This window comes from Halichoerus grypus, chromosome 2 (assembly GCF_964656455.1).
Source record: "Halichoerus grypus chromosome 2, mHalGry1.hap1.1, whole genome shotgun sequence".
In the NCBI taxonomy this organism is placed as follows: Eukaryota; Metazoa; Chordata; class Mammalia; order Carnivora; family Phocidae; genus Halichoerus; species Halichoerus grypus.
Genome location: NC_135713.1, coordinates 149,784,315 through 149,798,490, shown reverse-complemented (window position 1 = coordinate 149,798,490; position 14,176 = coordinate 149,784,315). Strand labels below are relative to the sequence as shown.

Here is a 14,176-nt window from a genome sequence, read left to right as displayed (position 1 = left end):
CCTGTCTTACCCTGCGTTTGCCCTGAAGATGGGGTAATGCCATTTCTCTTATTGGGATCTTTCCCAAAACCTGACTTGAATCAGCACCAGTGTTTCTTTCCCATTTGTTGAGATGTTGGACTTCTATTTTGTGCCCCATGCCAGGCAGAGTGAGACCTAATAAGTCATTAAAGTCATAGGGGGACCTTCCCAGAAAGGCCTTTATCTCCCTTCCATTCATAGTCTGGCTTCTGAGTCCTTCTCCTCAAATCTCTCTGTCCTTTCTAGTACTTGATGGTGAAGTTCCTCTGCACCCGTCAGGAGTCGGCGGAGCGCTTGGGCGTGCAAGGCCTTAGCATCAGCGGGTACCTCCGGCCTGTGCGAGCCGAAGCGGAACAGCACGTCGTCTGTGCCCACTGCAGGAAGGACGGGGAGGAGAGTGTCTGTGGGGCCACCCTGCTCCTCAGGACACTTCAGTTCATTCAGCAGCTCGCCCATGACCTGGTACCTCGTTCCTTTGGGGACAATTAATGGTGGTGTTGAGGGAAGTGAACAGCCGCGGTGAAAGCGGGCCTATCGAGCCGTGCGGTAGGGACGTGTGTGGCTGGCTTCACGCTGCTGTGATGATGGGGGGGAGCCGGGGAGGGAGGTGCTGGGCATCCATGGTGTCAGTCACTGGGGGACCATCTGGCGTGTGGCCGTCAGAGTGAGGCTCCCCGGAATAGACCTACAGACAGACCATGAAGACCCCCGCTGTGGTTGCCGGTGGTAGTCTAGGGAGACCGAGCAAGTTTATGGGATTTCCGTCTCCCTTAAGTCCTGGGAGAATTATTTCTGAGGTACAGGTGAATTCTGTTTGCTCCCTAAAGGTACCAAAATGTCAGGATTTAAAATCATCTGTGTTCCTGACACTGACTTGTACAGTCACCAATAAAAACACGGTGACCGCTGGCTCCAGGGAAGATTCTCGCCACCTCACCATAGAGAACATGGCCTAGCTCAGGGATGGGTGGGGCGTCTCGCCCTCCCACATGGGGAAGGCAGCAGTTCTGCATTGGGCGAGTTTGGAGGCTGTGACTCCATTTAACTCTGGTTTGTTTGGTCTGTGTTATTCAAGCTCTCCTGTCACAGCAGAAAACATGAACGGGGGTGGGTGGGACGCTTCGGAGCCGCAGGGGCACTGGGGCAGGATTCAGGCAGGTGAGGGTCAGAGCACGTGGCCCTGTCGTCTTGCTGGTGTCCCGGGTGTGGTGTGTATGGAGCCGGGGAGTCCTCGTGGGGGGGGCTGTGCGTTTACACACACGTTTTCTCACATCTGCACGCACACGCACACACATCCTGTAGAAGATTTCACACCAGGAATAGTGGTGCATGCACTTCTGAGGTGGTGAGAGTCAGCATCGGCCACATGGGAATCCTACACCCTTTCACATTGAGGAGTAAATGAGCCATCACAATATTTCTTTAAATGCATTTTCCACTTTATTTTTTCTGGTTTTTATGATTTTTTAGGTGCAGCAGAAGGAGAGTGGCTTAAGATATAAATCTTTTCTGGACTTCGCCGGTCTTGATTTGCAGATCTTCTGGAATTTTTACAGTAAATTAAAGCAAAAGTAGGTCAGAATTTGTTATAAGGTTATAATCATATAAACAAAACTGAAAACACTAAGTTTTACATTCCAAATAGACCTTTTTTTCTTGTAAGATGTTTTGACTTCTCACTAGTTTATATTGTTCTCGTTTGAGAGAACTGGTTATTATTGAAGATAACATTTCACGTTTCTATAACGTACTCCGGGCAATGTTGCTGCAAACATTTTGTCGTCTGATTTTCATCACAACCTGGTGGGGAAAGCAGGTCAAGCACTGTGGTAGTGCCCTCGTTTTATAGATGAAGAAACAGGATCGGAAACGTGTGTCCTTGCCCCATTGTGGGCAGACTCAGGCAGGGTCTGTTTTCAGACTCTGCCCAGTACGATGTTCTTTTCATTCTGCCTCGCTTCCTCTCCTTGGCCTTCTTTTTACCGAGCCTGCTGTGTAGACGAGAGTCCTTTTTAGACAGCTGTTGGCTTTGGAGGGTCAAAGCAGCCTGCCGTTGTGCTCTCTGATACTCGTTGTCTTCCCGTAGCCCGAGGGAGGAGTGCCTCTGCGCCCAGACCCTGCTTCTGCGGCTCCTGCAGAGCTGCTTCTCAGTGCTGCAGAGGGACGGGCCGGCCGCTTCAGGGGGGGCAAAGGCTCCCCGGCAGACCCCAGGAGGGGCAGGGGCCGCCAAAGAGCTCCACACACACTTATGCGACGGTAGGCATTGGGCTTGTCTTTATTTTTGTATTTTATTCTTTATTTTTGTAAAAAGGATTTGTCTATTTTACACAGAGAGAGAGCAGGAGAGCATAAGGAGGGCGAGGGGCAGAGGGAGAGGGAGAAGCAGGCTTCTCGCTGAGCAGGGAGCCCGACACGGGACTCGATCCCAGGACCCCGGGATCATGACCTGAGCCAAAGGCAGACGCTTAACCGACTGAGGCGCCCAGGCGCCCCTGGGCTTTTCTTGAATATGACCCTGTGCTGGTAGCCTGCCAGGCCTCTTGCTGTAAGAACAGGGATCCTACGATCATACAGGCTCAGGAGAGGGATCACTGCGTGGGAAAATGAGTGTTTCCTTGGATCTCCTTTTGAATTGTTATTTTGACTTCAGGATTTATTCTCTTGTCAGCACCTCTTCCTCCTGGTTTCCGAGCACAGATGTGTCACAGTGAGAGTGGTGACTGTCACATTCTTCAGTCCTTACTGTAGAGAAGACACTGGGACGGGAGGGAGGGGAGAGAGGTAATGATACACAGGGAGTAAAACACACGAACACGTGAAGTTACTTTTAAGGCTTTGCCCAGTTGCGGCTCAGAAGGAAGTAATGAAATGAAAACTGGTACATGTAGTGCTTATGTTGGTTCAGTGTTGTTTCCTTATACCGCCTTGGCCGTAGAGGCTTTCACTACACGACAGGGAGCAGTGAGTTTATGGGCTAGTGAAAGCGGATACATATGTTGTGAGTGAGTGGATGGGAAATGCTAAAGCTGATTCCATTGTTCGTTTTCGTCAGTGGTGGACAGGGTGGACGGAGACTCTGTGCCCATGGAAACATTAAAACAAGAAGTCAGGAATACCCTTCTCAATGGGGCTGCTGTCTTCTTTCCTGACCGACAGACCCGGCGGAGCCATCTCTTCGCCATGATGGTAATCATTCACGTCAGAAGGACGGGCTCCATTCCTGAAGTCTGGTGGGACGGCATTCATTTGTTAGTCTCTGTTTTCTCTGACTATCTCCTCAGTGTCAGTTTTCCAGATGTGTACTTAACACTCTGTATGCAGAGTTCTGTGTGAGACACAGACGCCCAAGGACCCAGCACCGCCCTTGAGGAGGGGATGGCAGATCGTAGCCTCTTGTCTTCCAAAGGGGGAGTATGGTCTCCCCGTCATCTTCATGATTTGCCTGCAACCAAGCATTCTTTTTAACATTTTCACTTTTTATTATGGGGAAATATAAAACAAATACTAGACTAGAGTAAATATAATACCTCCTGCCCCATATGTACCCATCACGTAGATTTGGCAGTTGTAAACTCGGGCGAATCTTGTTTCATCTGTGATCTGCCTCATCCACTGTCTCCCTGCCCTTCCCCCGGTATTATTTCATAAATATCTCAGATTATATCTGTAACGGAATGCAGCCTTCGCAGACCCCTTCTCGTCACTCAGACATCGGGAGTGGTGGGTGAAAAATGCTTTCAGTATTTATAAGCATTATGTTACCAAGTGGAATATCCTGTCCAGAGATCCAGATTTTTAATTCTGAGGGCAGTGTTTCTGTGTGAAAATGACTGTGATATATGGAGAAAGATATTAATGATAATGTAAGACAGAACAAAAGTTTCCCTCTCTGGTCGGGCTCTGTGCTCAGCACGGAGTCTGCTTGTCCCTCTCCTGGCCCATCCCCCTCCAGGCGCACATGCACGGGCATGTGCTTTCTCTTTCTCAAATTATTAAAATCTTAAAAAGAATTTCTCTCTGTAAGCCACACCGAAAACATCTAGGTCAGGGAGCTTCAGAGTTCCCAGTGTTCCAGTGATGGTACAACACAGGGAAACATAAATAAAGGGTAACAAGGAAGCAAAAATTACAGGCCAGTCTTACTTGTAAACATTGTAAGAAAAGCCTAACAAAATATTAGTAAACCAGTCTAGTAAAATACAAAGTCCTGACTGAGTTGGATTTACCCTAGGAATACAAGGCTGGTTTAACATTACAAAATTAGTAAATGAAGTCAGAGGAAAAAGTTATATCAATAAATACAGAAAACATTTAAGTAGGATTAAATTCTGATGATTAAAACTATAAAACCATTAGCAAACTCAAAGCAGAAAGGAACTCCCTCAATCTGGTGGAGGGGGTGTGCCCCAGACTTTTAACAAATAATATGCTGGTTGGTGGATCCTAGAAGCAACCCTCTCAAAATGAGGAGGAAGACAAGGATGCTTATTGGCCGCTGCTACTCTGGGAGGTCGTGTTAGAGGGTCTGGCCAGTGCAGTAGGACAAGGAAGAGAAATTTTAAACATGATAATTGGAAAGGATAAAATAAATAATTCTTTATAGGTAATATGGTTATAGATTGTTTTTTATTGTGCGTAGACAAGCAAGTAGTAGAATTACTGATAGGAGTTTGATGAAAACTAGATCCGGCATTTAAAAAAAGCATTTCTAAATGCAGCAGCTAATTAGCAAATGTAATAAAGTCTCTGTGGGATGCATAGAAAGAAAGGAGGGAACCAAATCATAAAATGTGGTCTCTGGTGCCAGAGGACTACAGTCCAGCTGGGGACACCTGCCACAAGAAGAAACCGCAGATGCGTGTAGAGGAGACTCGTGCTGGGGCCAAGTGACTGCGGATGGTTTCAGAGAGGGGGAAGGATCTTCGGTTGCTTTCAGCTCTCTGCAAAATTTGCACATCAGCCTGAAGGATCAGTTTTCACACAGAGTCATGACCTTGGAAGCATCCGCTGGCCTGATCCACTGGACTGTGGGCGGGACTCCCATCTTGCTTGTTTACGAGAAGCGTTTACCAGGCCGCTAAGCAGTGATTTGTTTTGCTAGCACGTGTTCCATACGGAAGAATGGAAAAGGACATATGAGCTCTCGAATGGCATTGCTATCTGTTACCAGCCCCGTCACTTTCCCTTTGCCGGTCCCTGCTGACAGCGGTGGTAGGGTTATATTTTCCCTGCTCATGCTGATGACTTGAACGGCCTATCTTGTGTCTCCCCTCCTCCTGTGCCGGGCGGGGCCCTGGGTCTCAAATCCTCTGGAATTCCTCTTCTGCGCCTTGCCTAACAGCCAGTGTTTGGTACGTTTCTTGAATTAGGAAAGTGCCCCTAAAGTAGCCCAGGGCCTCGTCAGGAGATATGATCCCTGTAACTGTCACTACAGGTTGCTCTGGCTTATGTTGGGAAAGCTTAGGTCCTGTTTAAAAACCAAGAGAAAACTCACAAGAAAGGCACTGTTCCTGCCCTTTCCTCTTGTGATGTTGTGCCCAGTGATGAAAAGTACACATCCTCCTAAACATTCGCATCAAGATTTCCTGCAGGAAAGCTTGGAAATGGGAACTTTAGCAGTGAACCCAAGTAAACCTGCCGTCTTTTGTTTAGACGGGTGATCCTGCCCCCGCCGAGCACCAAGCCAGTCTCAGTTGGGTGCCGTGAAGCGTGGGCCAACCCCAGCTTTCCTCACGCTTGGGAACAGTGGGCAGTGGCATGTCATGCTGCCCCGGGCTCCGGAATGTCGTGGAACAGGTGTTCTGATTGTGCACTCCGTTGTTTTCTAGAAGAATGTCACCGAGCAGGAGCACAAGCAGTCCCTGCAGCTCACTTTCCGTTCACTGTGCACGTATTTTAGGTAAGTTTATGGTGCTTTTCGGCCCTCTAATATTTCACATCTTTGCAAAGTTTTCTTTAGCTATCCGTCCCCTCTGCTCAGCCAGCTTTCTAGAGGGAGATGCCGCTAGTCACAGGAATGACTACAGCAGTGGTGGAGTACTGATCTTGCCAGGAGTTTAATCTAAGGCCCAGTCCTCATGAGACCGTTTCGAATAGGACCCACTGAGGAGCTCTTGGAGCACTTCAGCTTCTAAGTGATACTTGAAGACACAAACTGAAGCCAGAGGAGCTTGGTGTCCTGTACTCCAGTCTGAAAACCCAGAAGCACAGAATGGTAGTTTAGCAAAGGAAGTGTGCTGGGAGGGGATGACTTGAGATTTGTACGTGCTTTGGCTAGCAAAGCAGCGAATGGGCCTGTAGGCTGCGTGACCAGAGGTACAGGCTCTCGAAGAAGGGAGGGAACAAACAGCCCGAGCTCCTGTCTGCACGTCAGGCTGTACCTAGTGCGGGAGCAGACTTGGAGGTCTCTAAAATGGGTCTGGACTCGAGGATCAGGGGCGATGAAAGAGCCTCAGAGCTCATGTGGGGAGCGTTTGAAGACCCGGGATGTTCAGCCTGGATTGTCAAATTAGCCAGCGTGAGATTAGGTGTATTTCTTCTTGGTGGTCAAGGTGATGTAGTCATCAGATTGACTTCTCAGAGTCTCTTCTAAGGACTTGAGGGTTTATAGGCCTGAGCTTACTAAGGACATGGGGGACAGACAGTGGCCCAGACTCAGCTGGGACCTGGACTTTTTCCTGACCCAGGCTCCTCCACAACCCATAGAACTGGCACTGAAATCTTGCTGGGTTCTTTTCTGGAAACTTTTTTTTTTTTTTTTTTAAAGATTTTATTTATTTATTTGAGAGAGAGAATGAGAGAGAGCACATGAGAGGGGGGAGGGTCAGAGGGAGAAGCAGACTCCCTGCCGAGCAGGGAGCCCAATGCGGGACTCGATCCAGGGACTCCAGGATCATGACCTGAGCCGAAGGCAGTCGCTTAATCAACTGAGCCACCCAGGCACCCTTTTTTTGGAAACTTTTAAGACAAAAGCATGAGCATGCCCTGCCTGAAACAAGGAGTCGTGACAGATTTGTGTCCTTTCAGTGATAAGGATCCGGGTGGCCTTCTGCTCTTGCCTGAGAAAGGTGACCTGGCCGACATGAACAGCAGCGAAGTGCTGGCGGTCATGAGCACCCTCCTGTCCGTCGCTGCTCGAGAGGTAACTGGCGGCCGCTGCGCTCCCTTCACCCCGTGAGCCAGCGATCGCGGGCGCCGCCCCCGTTAGCCTCGCTCCCTTCACCTCCTGATCCAGTGATCATTGCGGGCACCGCCCCCGTTAGCCACAGTGTGATGTAGCTTTGTCCCTGTGGCCCTTCCAGGTGGGCAGCAACTCTCAACGGCCTGCCGTGGCTCCTGATCGCCCGCTCCTGGGGCCAGTCCCCTGCTAGTCAGCGAGCCATAAACGTGTGGACATGTTCATTCCTCTGGGAAGGAGGAAGGGGTCTTTGCCACGTCCCCTGGGGTGCGGGTTGGCGAGCCCAGCACTTAGGCCTGTGTCTGTGCTGTGAGTTCTGTGGAAAACTGCTTTAGCTTTTTTAAAATTTAAGATTACTTAGTAAACCCACAGGCTAATCGAGTCTGAAAAGATAGTGTCTTTTGTCTGTGCTAATATTTTCAAATTTTTACTTTATTTTTTTAACATGAAGGATTCTGTTTCTCAAGATGTAGTCCATGTGTCAGGTGGATCAGAATCACCTGGTGTATTTGGACAGAAATTTGGGTTTCTGGGTCCCACCCCAGGCTCCTGGTTTAGAGCCTCTCGGACAGGATTTTGAGTCTGTGTTACACCGCACACCCCTGGGACTCTGACGTGACAGAACCCCGTGACTAGGGCACCAAGGACTGCTCTCTGGACAGAACATGGACCGGGTTGGGGGGGGGTGACAGTGGGCCAGGCCAGACCACACGCTTGAGGCGTGGAGTGATGGTGACTTGACGGTAACTTCTTCTGTGTCTGAACTTGAGTGTCTGAGTCTTTTCCTTTTTTTTTCCTGTCAGTGCTTTACTGTTTTCAGGTTGCTGCTAGAGCCACGATTTCATGCATTCCTGGCTGCATTGCTCTTAGGGAGACAGCTTCGAGAGTGCCAGGTTCTCATTTGCCAGGGTCACCCCATGGGCTGGCCACTGTGCAGACCTAGTATGACTTTCAGTCCAGGGTCGTCTCTGTCCCACTGGGAAGCCTGTGTCCTCTATCGCTGCTGTCACATTCATGTTCTCTCTGGCTACCTTCTGCTTTCTGTCTCCTTCCCAGACTGTCTGGCCCATCTCTGTCTTCCTGGAAACTCCTGCTCCAGTCTACTGCTCATCAGTATTTGCTCTGAGCCCTGTTAGCCATGCCTCACTCCCATCTGTCTTTATTTCTGCCACCGTCCGCGCTCACGCATGTGCAAAAGGCCAGGGACAAGATGGGGAGAGGCAGTATTTGAAGAGGAGAATGGCTGTGGGCACGCTGACTTTATGGCTCTGGTAGGACTTGAGGTGGCAGGAGCTCCAGGATACTCAGGAGCTGAGTCGGTGCTGGAAATTTTGCAGCCAGTGAGGAACAGCTGAGAGTTGAAGCCGCGACTGCGGTGCCCCCTCCTCACCCGTGGGCATCTGGGGGACGTCTCACCAGAAAGACAGGAGTGGCAGCAAGGAATCCCTGGAGGCGGAAGCCCAGGGAGGAGAGAGTTTCAAGACGTTCAGTGCTCAGGAGAGCCACTGACATTACGGTTAAGTGGTGAGGCTTTGTTCTCAGGTGGTAGCCGGTGCCTTCGGGGACCGGTGTCGGTGAGTGGTGAGGCAGGAGAGGCGGGACGGCGGCACAGAGCGGCTGCAGGCAGCTTTGTCCAGCGGAGCGCACGTTCCAGAGAGTGCAGGGACAGAGCAGTCCGCGTGCTCTTGAAGTCCCCTGCCCACCACACCATGTGCCTTCCTCCCCGGAGGCAGCTGCCCTTGTGAGGTGTACGTCGGTCTTTTCTCTTTGGCTTTTCCTGCGCAGCAGGCTTGTTTGGCCTGGTCACGTGGTGCACAGTCTTCCAGTCCGTGGCGTTTTCAAGGTTCGTGCATGCGGACATGCATGCCGCAGTCGGTTTGCTGTCGTTGGTGCGCGGTATTCCCCTGTGAACCTGCCACCGTGTATCCGTTTTACTTTGGAGGGGCAATTGGGTTATTTCCAGGTGGGGGCAATTACATGGAAATCATGGTAGGAACGTATCTTGTGGTTCTTTTGTGCAAGAATTTACCCCTAGAGGTCAGGTGAGAACAAAGCTGATGGCTGGGGAGCCACAGAAGGGCGGAAAATGACTTTTCAGGTGGGGATAGGTGTGGTTGAAGGCTCAGGGGAAGGGGCCAGAGAGGAAGGAGGTTTGCAGGTGTAAGAGAGAGGGGGTTGCTGGTGCAATAAGACCCCTAAGGGGCAGAAGGGGAGGATGCTTGCAGTAAAAACCATCTGGGAAGCCTCTGGAAAGCTGGAGGGTGAGAGAGGAGCTTTCACCTGCCGTTTCCCTTGGTCATGTTTGAAACACGGAAAGCTCTTTCTTAGCCAGTGACATTTGCTGTCCGAGAATGCCCATGCCTGTGTTCTGTGTTCTGCCCTTGCCGTGAACATTTTCTCCGTCTGCCTCTTTTAGTGTGGACTGCTGGTGCTCACGGGGGCCCACAGGGAGACTGGCTCTGTGCTGTTCTCCCTGTTCTGGGCCGTCCAGGGCAGCCTGCTCTCCTGGTGCTACCTGCAGCTGAAGAGCACGGACTCCGCAGTCAGAGGTGCTGCCGCCGACCTGATTGACCAGTGTGAGTTTCAGCCCCCGACGTCCCAAACCCACCAGAACAGAGAGCTGTTTGGGTTTTGACGTTCTTCTTTAGTGCCTCGTGTGTGGAGTTCCACAGAGGGTTTTCTCTTCTAAGTTACAAGTTAGGTCTGTCTCTGGGTTGTTTTTTTCTTCTTAAAATAGGGTTCTATAGCATGTCTTTTTGCCCTGAGTGTTCTGAATGTGGTGGTATGCCTCGGAGTTTTCACCGTGGAGTCCTACGTCGTGCAGCACTCTGAGGTGACGCCACACTCTTCAGCAGAGCCGGTCATCCGGGCTTTAACTGAGTTACCCAAATAAGAAAGTCTTGACCTTTTAAAGTCTAAGGCATATGTGACCACTGCTGTGGTCTTTGCAGACCCCAAAAATCCTCCTGTTCGTGTCCCATAAACCCGCAGAAAATGACGTGACCTTCCACAGGTTCTGAGAAATGCGCACATGGAAGATTGAGTCCCAGCAGTGTGACAGGACTGCTGACGGGGTCGAGTGCTGGCGCCTGCGGCTCGGACCGTGGGGTGGCCCACTGAAGACGGGCCCGTTGTGAGCAGAGGGAGACTTCAGCCTGGCCCCTGGGCTGCTCAGCCGATCGATGATTCCACCTCATCCCAAAGTAGCGAAGACAGAAAAAAATCACTCCCTTTAAAAGCGATCCTTCCCTGAGATTTGCACTGCTTTTCCTCCCTGAGGAAAACATACACATGACCCCTAGTGGTCTTTCTGATGTGGGATTCTTGCCACCATACCTGTGACCCTCTCCAGCTTTGTCCTTCATGACGACCAAGCAAGTGACGTGTCTACCGCACATAATACTAATTACCGTCTTTATGTTTTGGTAGATGTGGGACAGTTTCTGGCAAGCATGAGAACGATTTTGGAATCCCTCTTGTCACAGTATAGTGGAAAAACCATTGTAGAAAAATTATGTAATTCAGTGTTTTCGATGGCAGCTCGTCAACTGGTAAGACACAGTGATGGCCTTTGTAGAGGGGGAGGGTGGTGACCTGCAGCCCCAGGCAGAGTCTGAGGTGGATGCTAAGTGCTTCGTTAATCTTCCTTCAGGTCATCTTTCTGCTGGACTTCTGCACTTTAGACATTTCTCACTGCACGCTCCTGAGAGAGTTCAGTACGCTAACAGAACTGTTGAGGCAGCTCTGTGCTGACGCGGAAGGAGCGCCGAATAAGGTAACCGGAGTGGACATCGGAGCCCGTGCCGCATCCCCTCTTGAGAGCGATGTGACAGTGCTGAGTGACCCCTACCATCGAGGTTGCCCCCGAAGACCACCCCCCATGTTTTAGCAGTGGTTTGCCACCGAGGATGAATGGCAGCCCACCTTGACCTGGTGTGGTCAGCATTGGAAAGGAAGTTGTATGTAGGTCAGTCTCCTTTCACAGCACGTGAAGTTGTATAAAACCACGTAAGTGAAGAACGAGATTGAAGTCTAGAAGGGAGACTACATGTTGGAAGGCAGATTAGAAGGTTTCGTATTTAACAGAATTTTCTCCCTATTTAACCTCATAGGACACAACGATTTTCACTACCTTCTTTGAGTCTCAAAACAACTTTGTGAGAACAGAAAGGGCATATATTATAAAGCCTATTTTAAAGGTGAAAAAGCAAAGACTAAAAATGGAGAGAGAAGGGAGGATGGGCTTAGATTTGCCAAGGTCCCAAATTCAGTGTTTTTCCCACTGGAAATTCATGCGAGTAGTGAATCGCAAGAAATAGCTCTGTCGGGCCAGGAAACAGAAGCTAGTGTCACGTGTCCTCTGCTGAGGGCTAGATGCACGCTGACCTGTGTATAGAGGTGGAACACCGGGATTACTTTAGCTTGTGTGATCATCTGCGTCTGGTGTCCTGGCCATCCGTCTGGGGCGCTAACACAGGTGCCCAGTTCACTGTGTGGCAGGACACAGAGTGACCGAAGCTTGCTTTCTTGACTCGTTTGTTTGTGCAGCTCGATGCAGAGACTTGGCAGCAGGAATGTCCCGTGGTCTTACATACCTGGACAAAAGAGTCTGCCCACAACTATGAAAACAATTGCCACGAGGTGTCTGTCTTCGTGAGCCCGGGGGCAACCTACTTTGAGGTGGAATTTGACGAGCGGTGTGAGACTGAGAAAAGGTAAGACTCCCGTGGTCTTTTCCTAAGCAATAGTGGGTTAAAATGAGAGCAGGAGAGTAACGGAGATTATGCCTTCCCAGGTATGATTATCTGGAATTTACCGACGCTAGAGGTGGAAAAACACGCTATGACACCAAAGTTGGCACCGAGAAGTGGCCCAAGGTGAGTGGTGCTCCCAGAAGTGACATGCGCGCTTCTGCACCGACTCCCTCCTTTGTCAGCCCTTGGGGGTCTGGAAGGGAAGCATTTCCCTCGCACTTCTGTAAAAGGAAGGGCTCATGTCAGAGTTGGCAATGACAGCCGGCCACCTGTTTTGTAGATAAAGTTACTTCAGCACCTAGCCTGCCCGTCGGTTGATGGGTCGTTTCTAGCTGCTGGTGCGCTGCAGAGGCCGACTTAAGTGGTCGCAATAGAGCCCGGACAGCCCAGGAGGTCTAATGACTTACTGTCTGGTTCTTCACAGCACAGTTTGCCCACCCCTGGTTTCTGTCACATTGTCTGGTGCGAGTGGGGCGTTGGGTCCAGGAAGGCGCAGAGCATGTGGTGAAAGCCGGGAGTGCCCGCTGGAGGCTTGCGTGGTCTCGGGGGCATGGTGGGGGCGGGGCGGGGGGTGAAGTGCTGCTTCCCGCCATTGGCGTGCTCTCTGGTGGTCTCGGGGGAGCACGAGCACCATTTCTGGATGAGCAGGGAGTGGGCAGATGGGCGTCCGAGGTTTAGAAAACTGCCAATGTTGCTTCTTCACACGGCGCAGTCGTGGATTTTGCATTTCAGCCGCTCCCTTGTCTGTTTCTCCTTCAGTCACCTGGGTGGGTGTGGTGAGGTGGGATGGTGAGGATGCAGACCGATGTTAGATTTAGAGTTCCTGAGTCGTGACGAACATGCTTGCTCCTGAAGGACCTCACGGCTTCTGTGCTTGTCTCTAGAAAGTGACCTTTAAGGCCGGCCCTCGGCTGCAGTTCCTCTTTCACTCTGACAGCAGTAACAACGAGTGGGGCTACAGGTTCAGCGTCACCGCCTACGGCCTGCCCGACGTGGCCGTGTCCTGGGCGCTGGACTTACAGCTTCTCGTTTCCCGGCTGATGGGACGCCTCGCTGCCCAGTGCATGGCGCTCAAGTCTGCGCACCGTGAGTCTCACACACGTCGGCTCCACACAAGGGCAGGGCGGAGGTATGGACGGGGTGCCCTCGCGGGCCTGCAGACCACACCAGACCGCAGCGTAGACCGCTCGGTGCCGTGGCCGTAAAGTGTCTCAACGTGGACTCTGGAACACATCCCAGGGGGTGTTGAGGATGCCCTGTCTGGAGGATGGCCTTGGTCATCTTCATTTTGTTAGTGAAATTTGGAAGGCAGAAATGGAATAAATTAACAGTATCCTTTAACCACGTGAATATTTATGTTAAATACAGGAAAGTGGATTTTGTCTTAAAGTGATTTCTTCAACTTAGCTATTAAATGCACCCAAGAAACAAGAATTATAGAATAAAACTTCCTACTGTGTTTTATTTCTATTTCATTTCTTGAGTTTTTCTGAACGTAAAAGGAAAATATCATGGAAGTTGCATAATGGAGACAGACCGAGGAGAAAAGCCATTCCTAGTGCTAACACCCAGAATGAACTCTTACTAATATTTTAATGTATTCCCATCTAGTCTTTTTTTATGTCCGTTCATAAACACATGTGGGTGGGTATTTAATTCGTCTTGTTTTTTTTTTTTTTTTTACAAACTTAAGTTTACAAATTGCGAACATTTCCCCCACTGAACACTTGTGCCCGGTCTCCGGTTGTTCCCTGGCGGTGGTCCTCACCTCGCTTCATCTCCTGCACTGACAGGAATTGCAGAAGTGCCCGTGACCGAGGCTGTCCCACGGAAGGGCAGCGCCGTAGGGCACCCTTGTGGCGGGGCTGCATCCAGGCTGTGTGCTAGTGTGCTGGGAAATGGGGGTGGGTCTCCTGCACGTCTTCAGATTGCCCACAGACTCTCAGTGTCGCGGGGAAGACACAGGGCTCTCACAAGCCGTCTTCTCTTTCCAGAGTTTGGAAGTGACACGGCAGTGCCTCCCGCCAAAATGGCGTCGGTCCTGAACTCGCCGCTGTGGAAACCTGTCTTCAGGCATCAGCTGAGTCCAGAGTTGGGATTAGCAGCGAGCTGGCCCACTCCCCCACACCAGGATAGTAAGGAGGTATTTACGCTTGCAGCGTCTTTCTACCTGGCATGGAGTCCGTTTGCTGATGGCTGCTGCTTCCATTATGAGCCCTTGTGT

The 14,176-nt window shown here is 50.7% G+C and overlaps 1 protein-coding gene across 4 annotated transcripts in view; it reads left to right on the top strand.

Annotated features, from left to right (window-relative positions):
* Positions 1 to 14,176, top strand: part of ZZEF1 (zinc finger ZZ-type and EF-hand domain containing 1) — a 103,732-nt gene that overhangs the window by 39,280 nt on the left and 50,276 nt on the right. For 3 of the 4 annotated variants that reach the window (XR_013445915.1, XM_036078416.2, XM_036078418.2), the window contains 13 exons: positions 268 to 483; positions 1,492 to 1,592; positions 2,108 to 2,277; positions 3,074 to 3,207; positions 5,850 to 5,920; positions 7,048 to 7,162; positions 9,615 to 9,774; positions 10,628 to 10,749; positions 10,851 to 10,973; positions 11,747 to 11,913; positions 11,994 to 12,075; positions 12,837 to 13,038; positions 13,947 to 14,095. Coding sequence is in view for 3 of the 4 variants with exons in the window: in XM_036078416.2 (XP_035934309.1) it covers positions 268 to 483; positions 1,492 to 1,592; positions 2,108 to 2,277; positions 3,074 to 3,207; positions 5,850 to 5,920; positions 7,048 to 7,162; positions 9,615 to 9,774; positions 10,628 to 10,749; positions 10,851 to 10,973; positions 11,747 to 11,913; positions 11,994 to 12,075; positions 12,837 to 13,038; positions 13,947 to 14,095 (1,812 nt within the window). In the remaining variant the exon portion in view is untranslated. The remainder of the gene's footprint in view (positions 1 to 267; positions 484 to 1,491; positions 1,593 to 2,107; positions 2,278 to 3,073; positions 3,208 to 5,849; positions 5,921 to 7,047; positions 7,163 to 9,614; positions 9,775 to 10,627; positions 10,750 to 10,850; positions 10,974 to 11,746; positions 11,914 to 11,993; positions 12,076 to 12,836; positions 13,039 to 13,946; positions 14,096 to 14,176) is intronic. The other variant, XM_036078417.2, reaches the window with a different exon arrangement.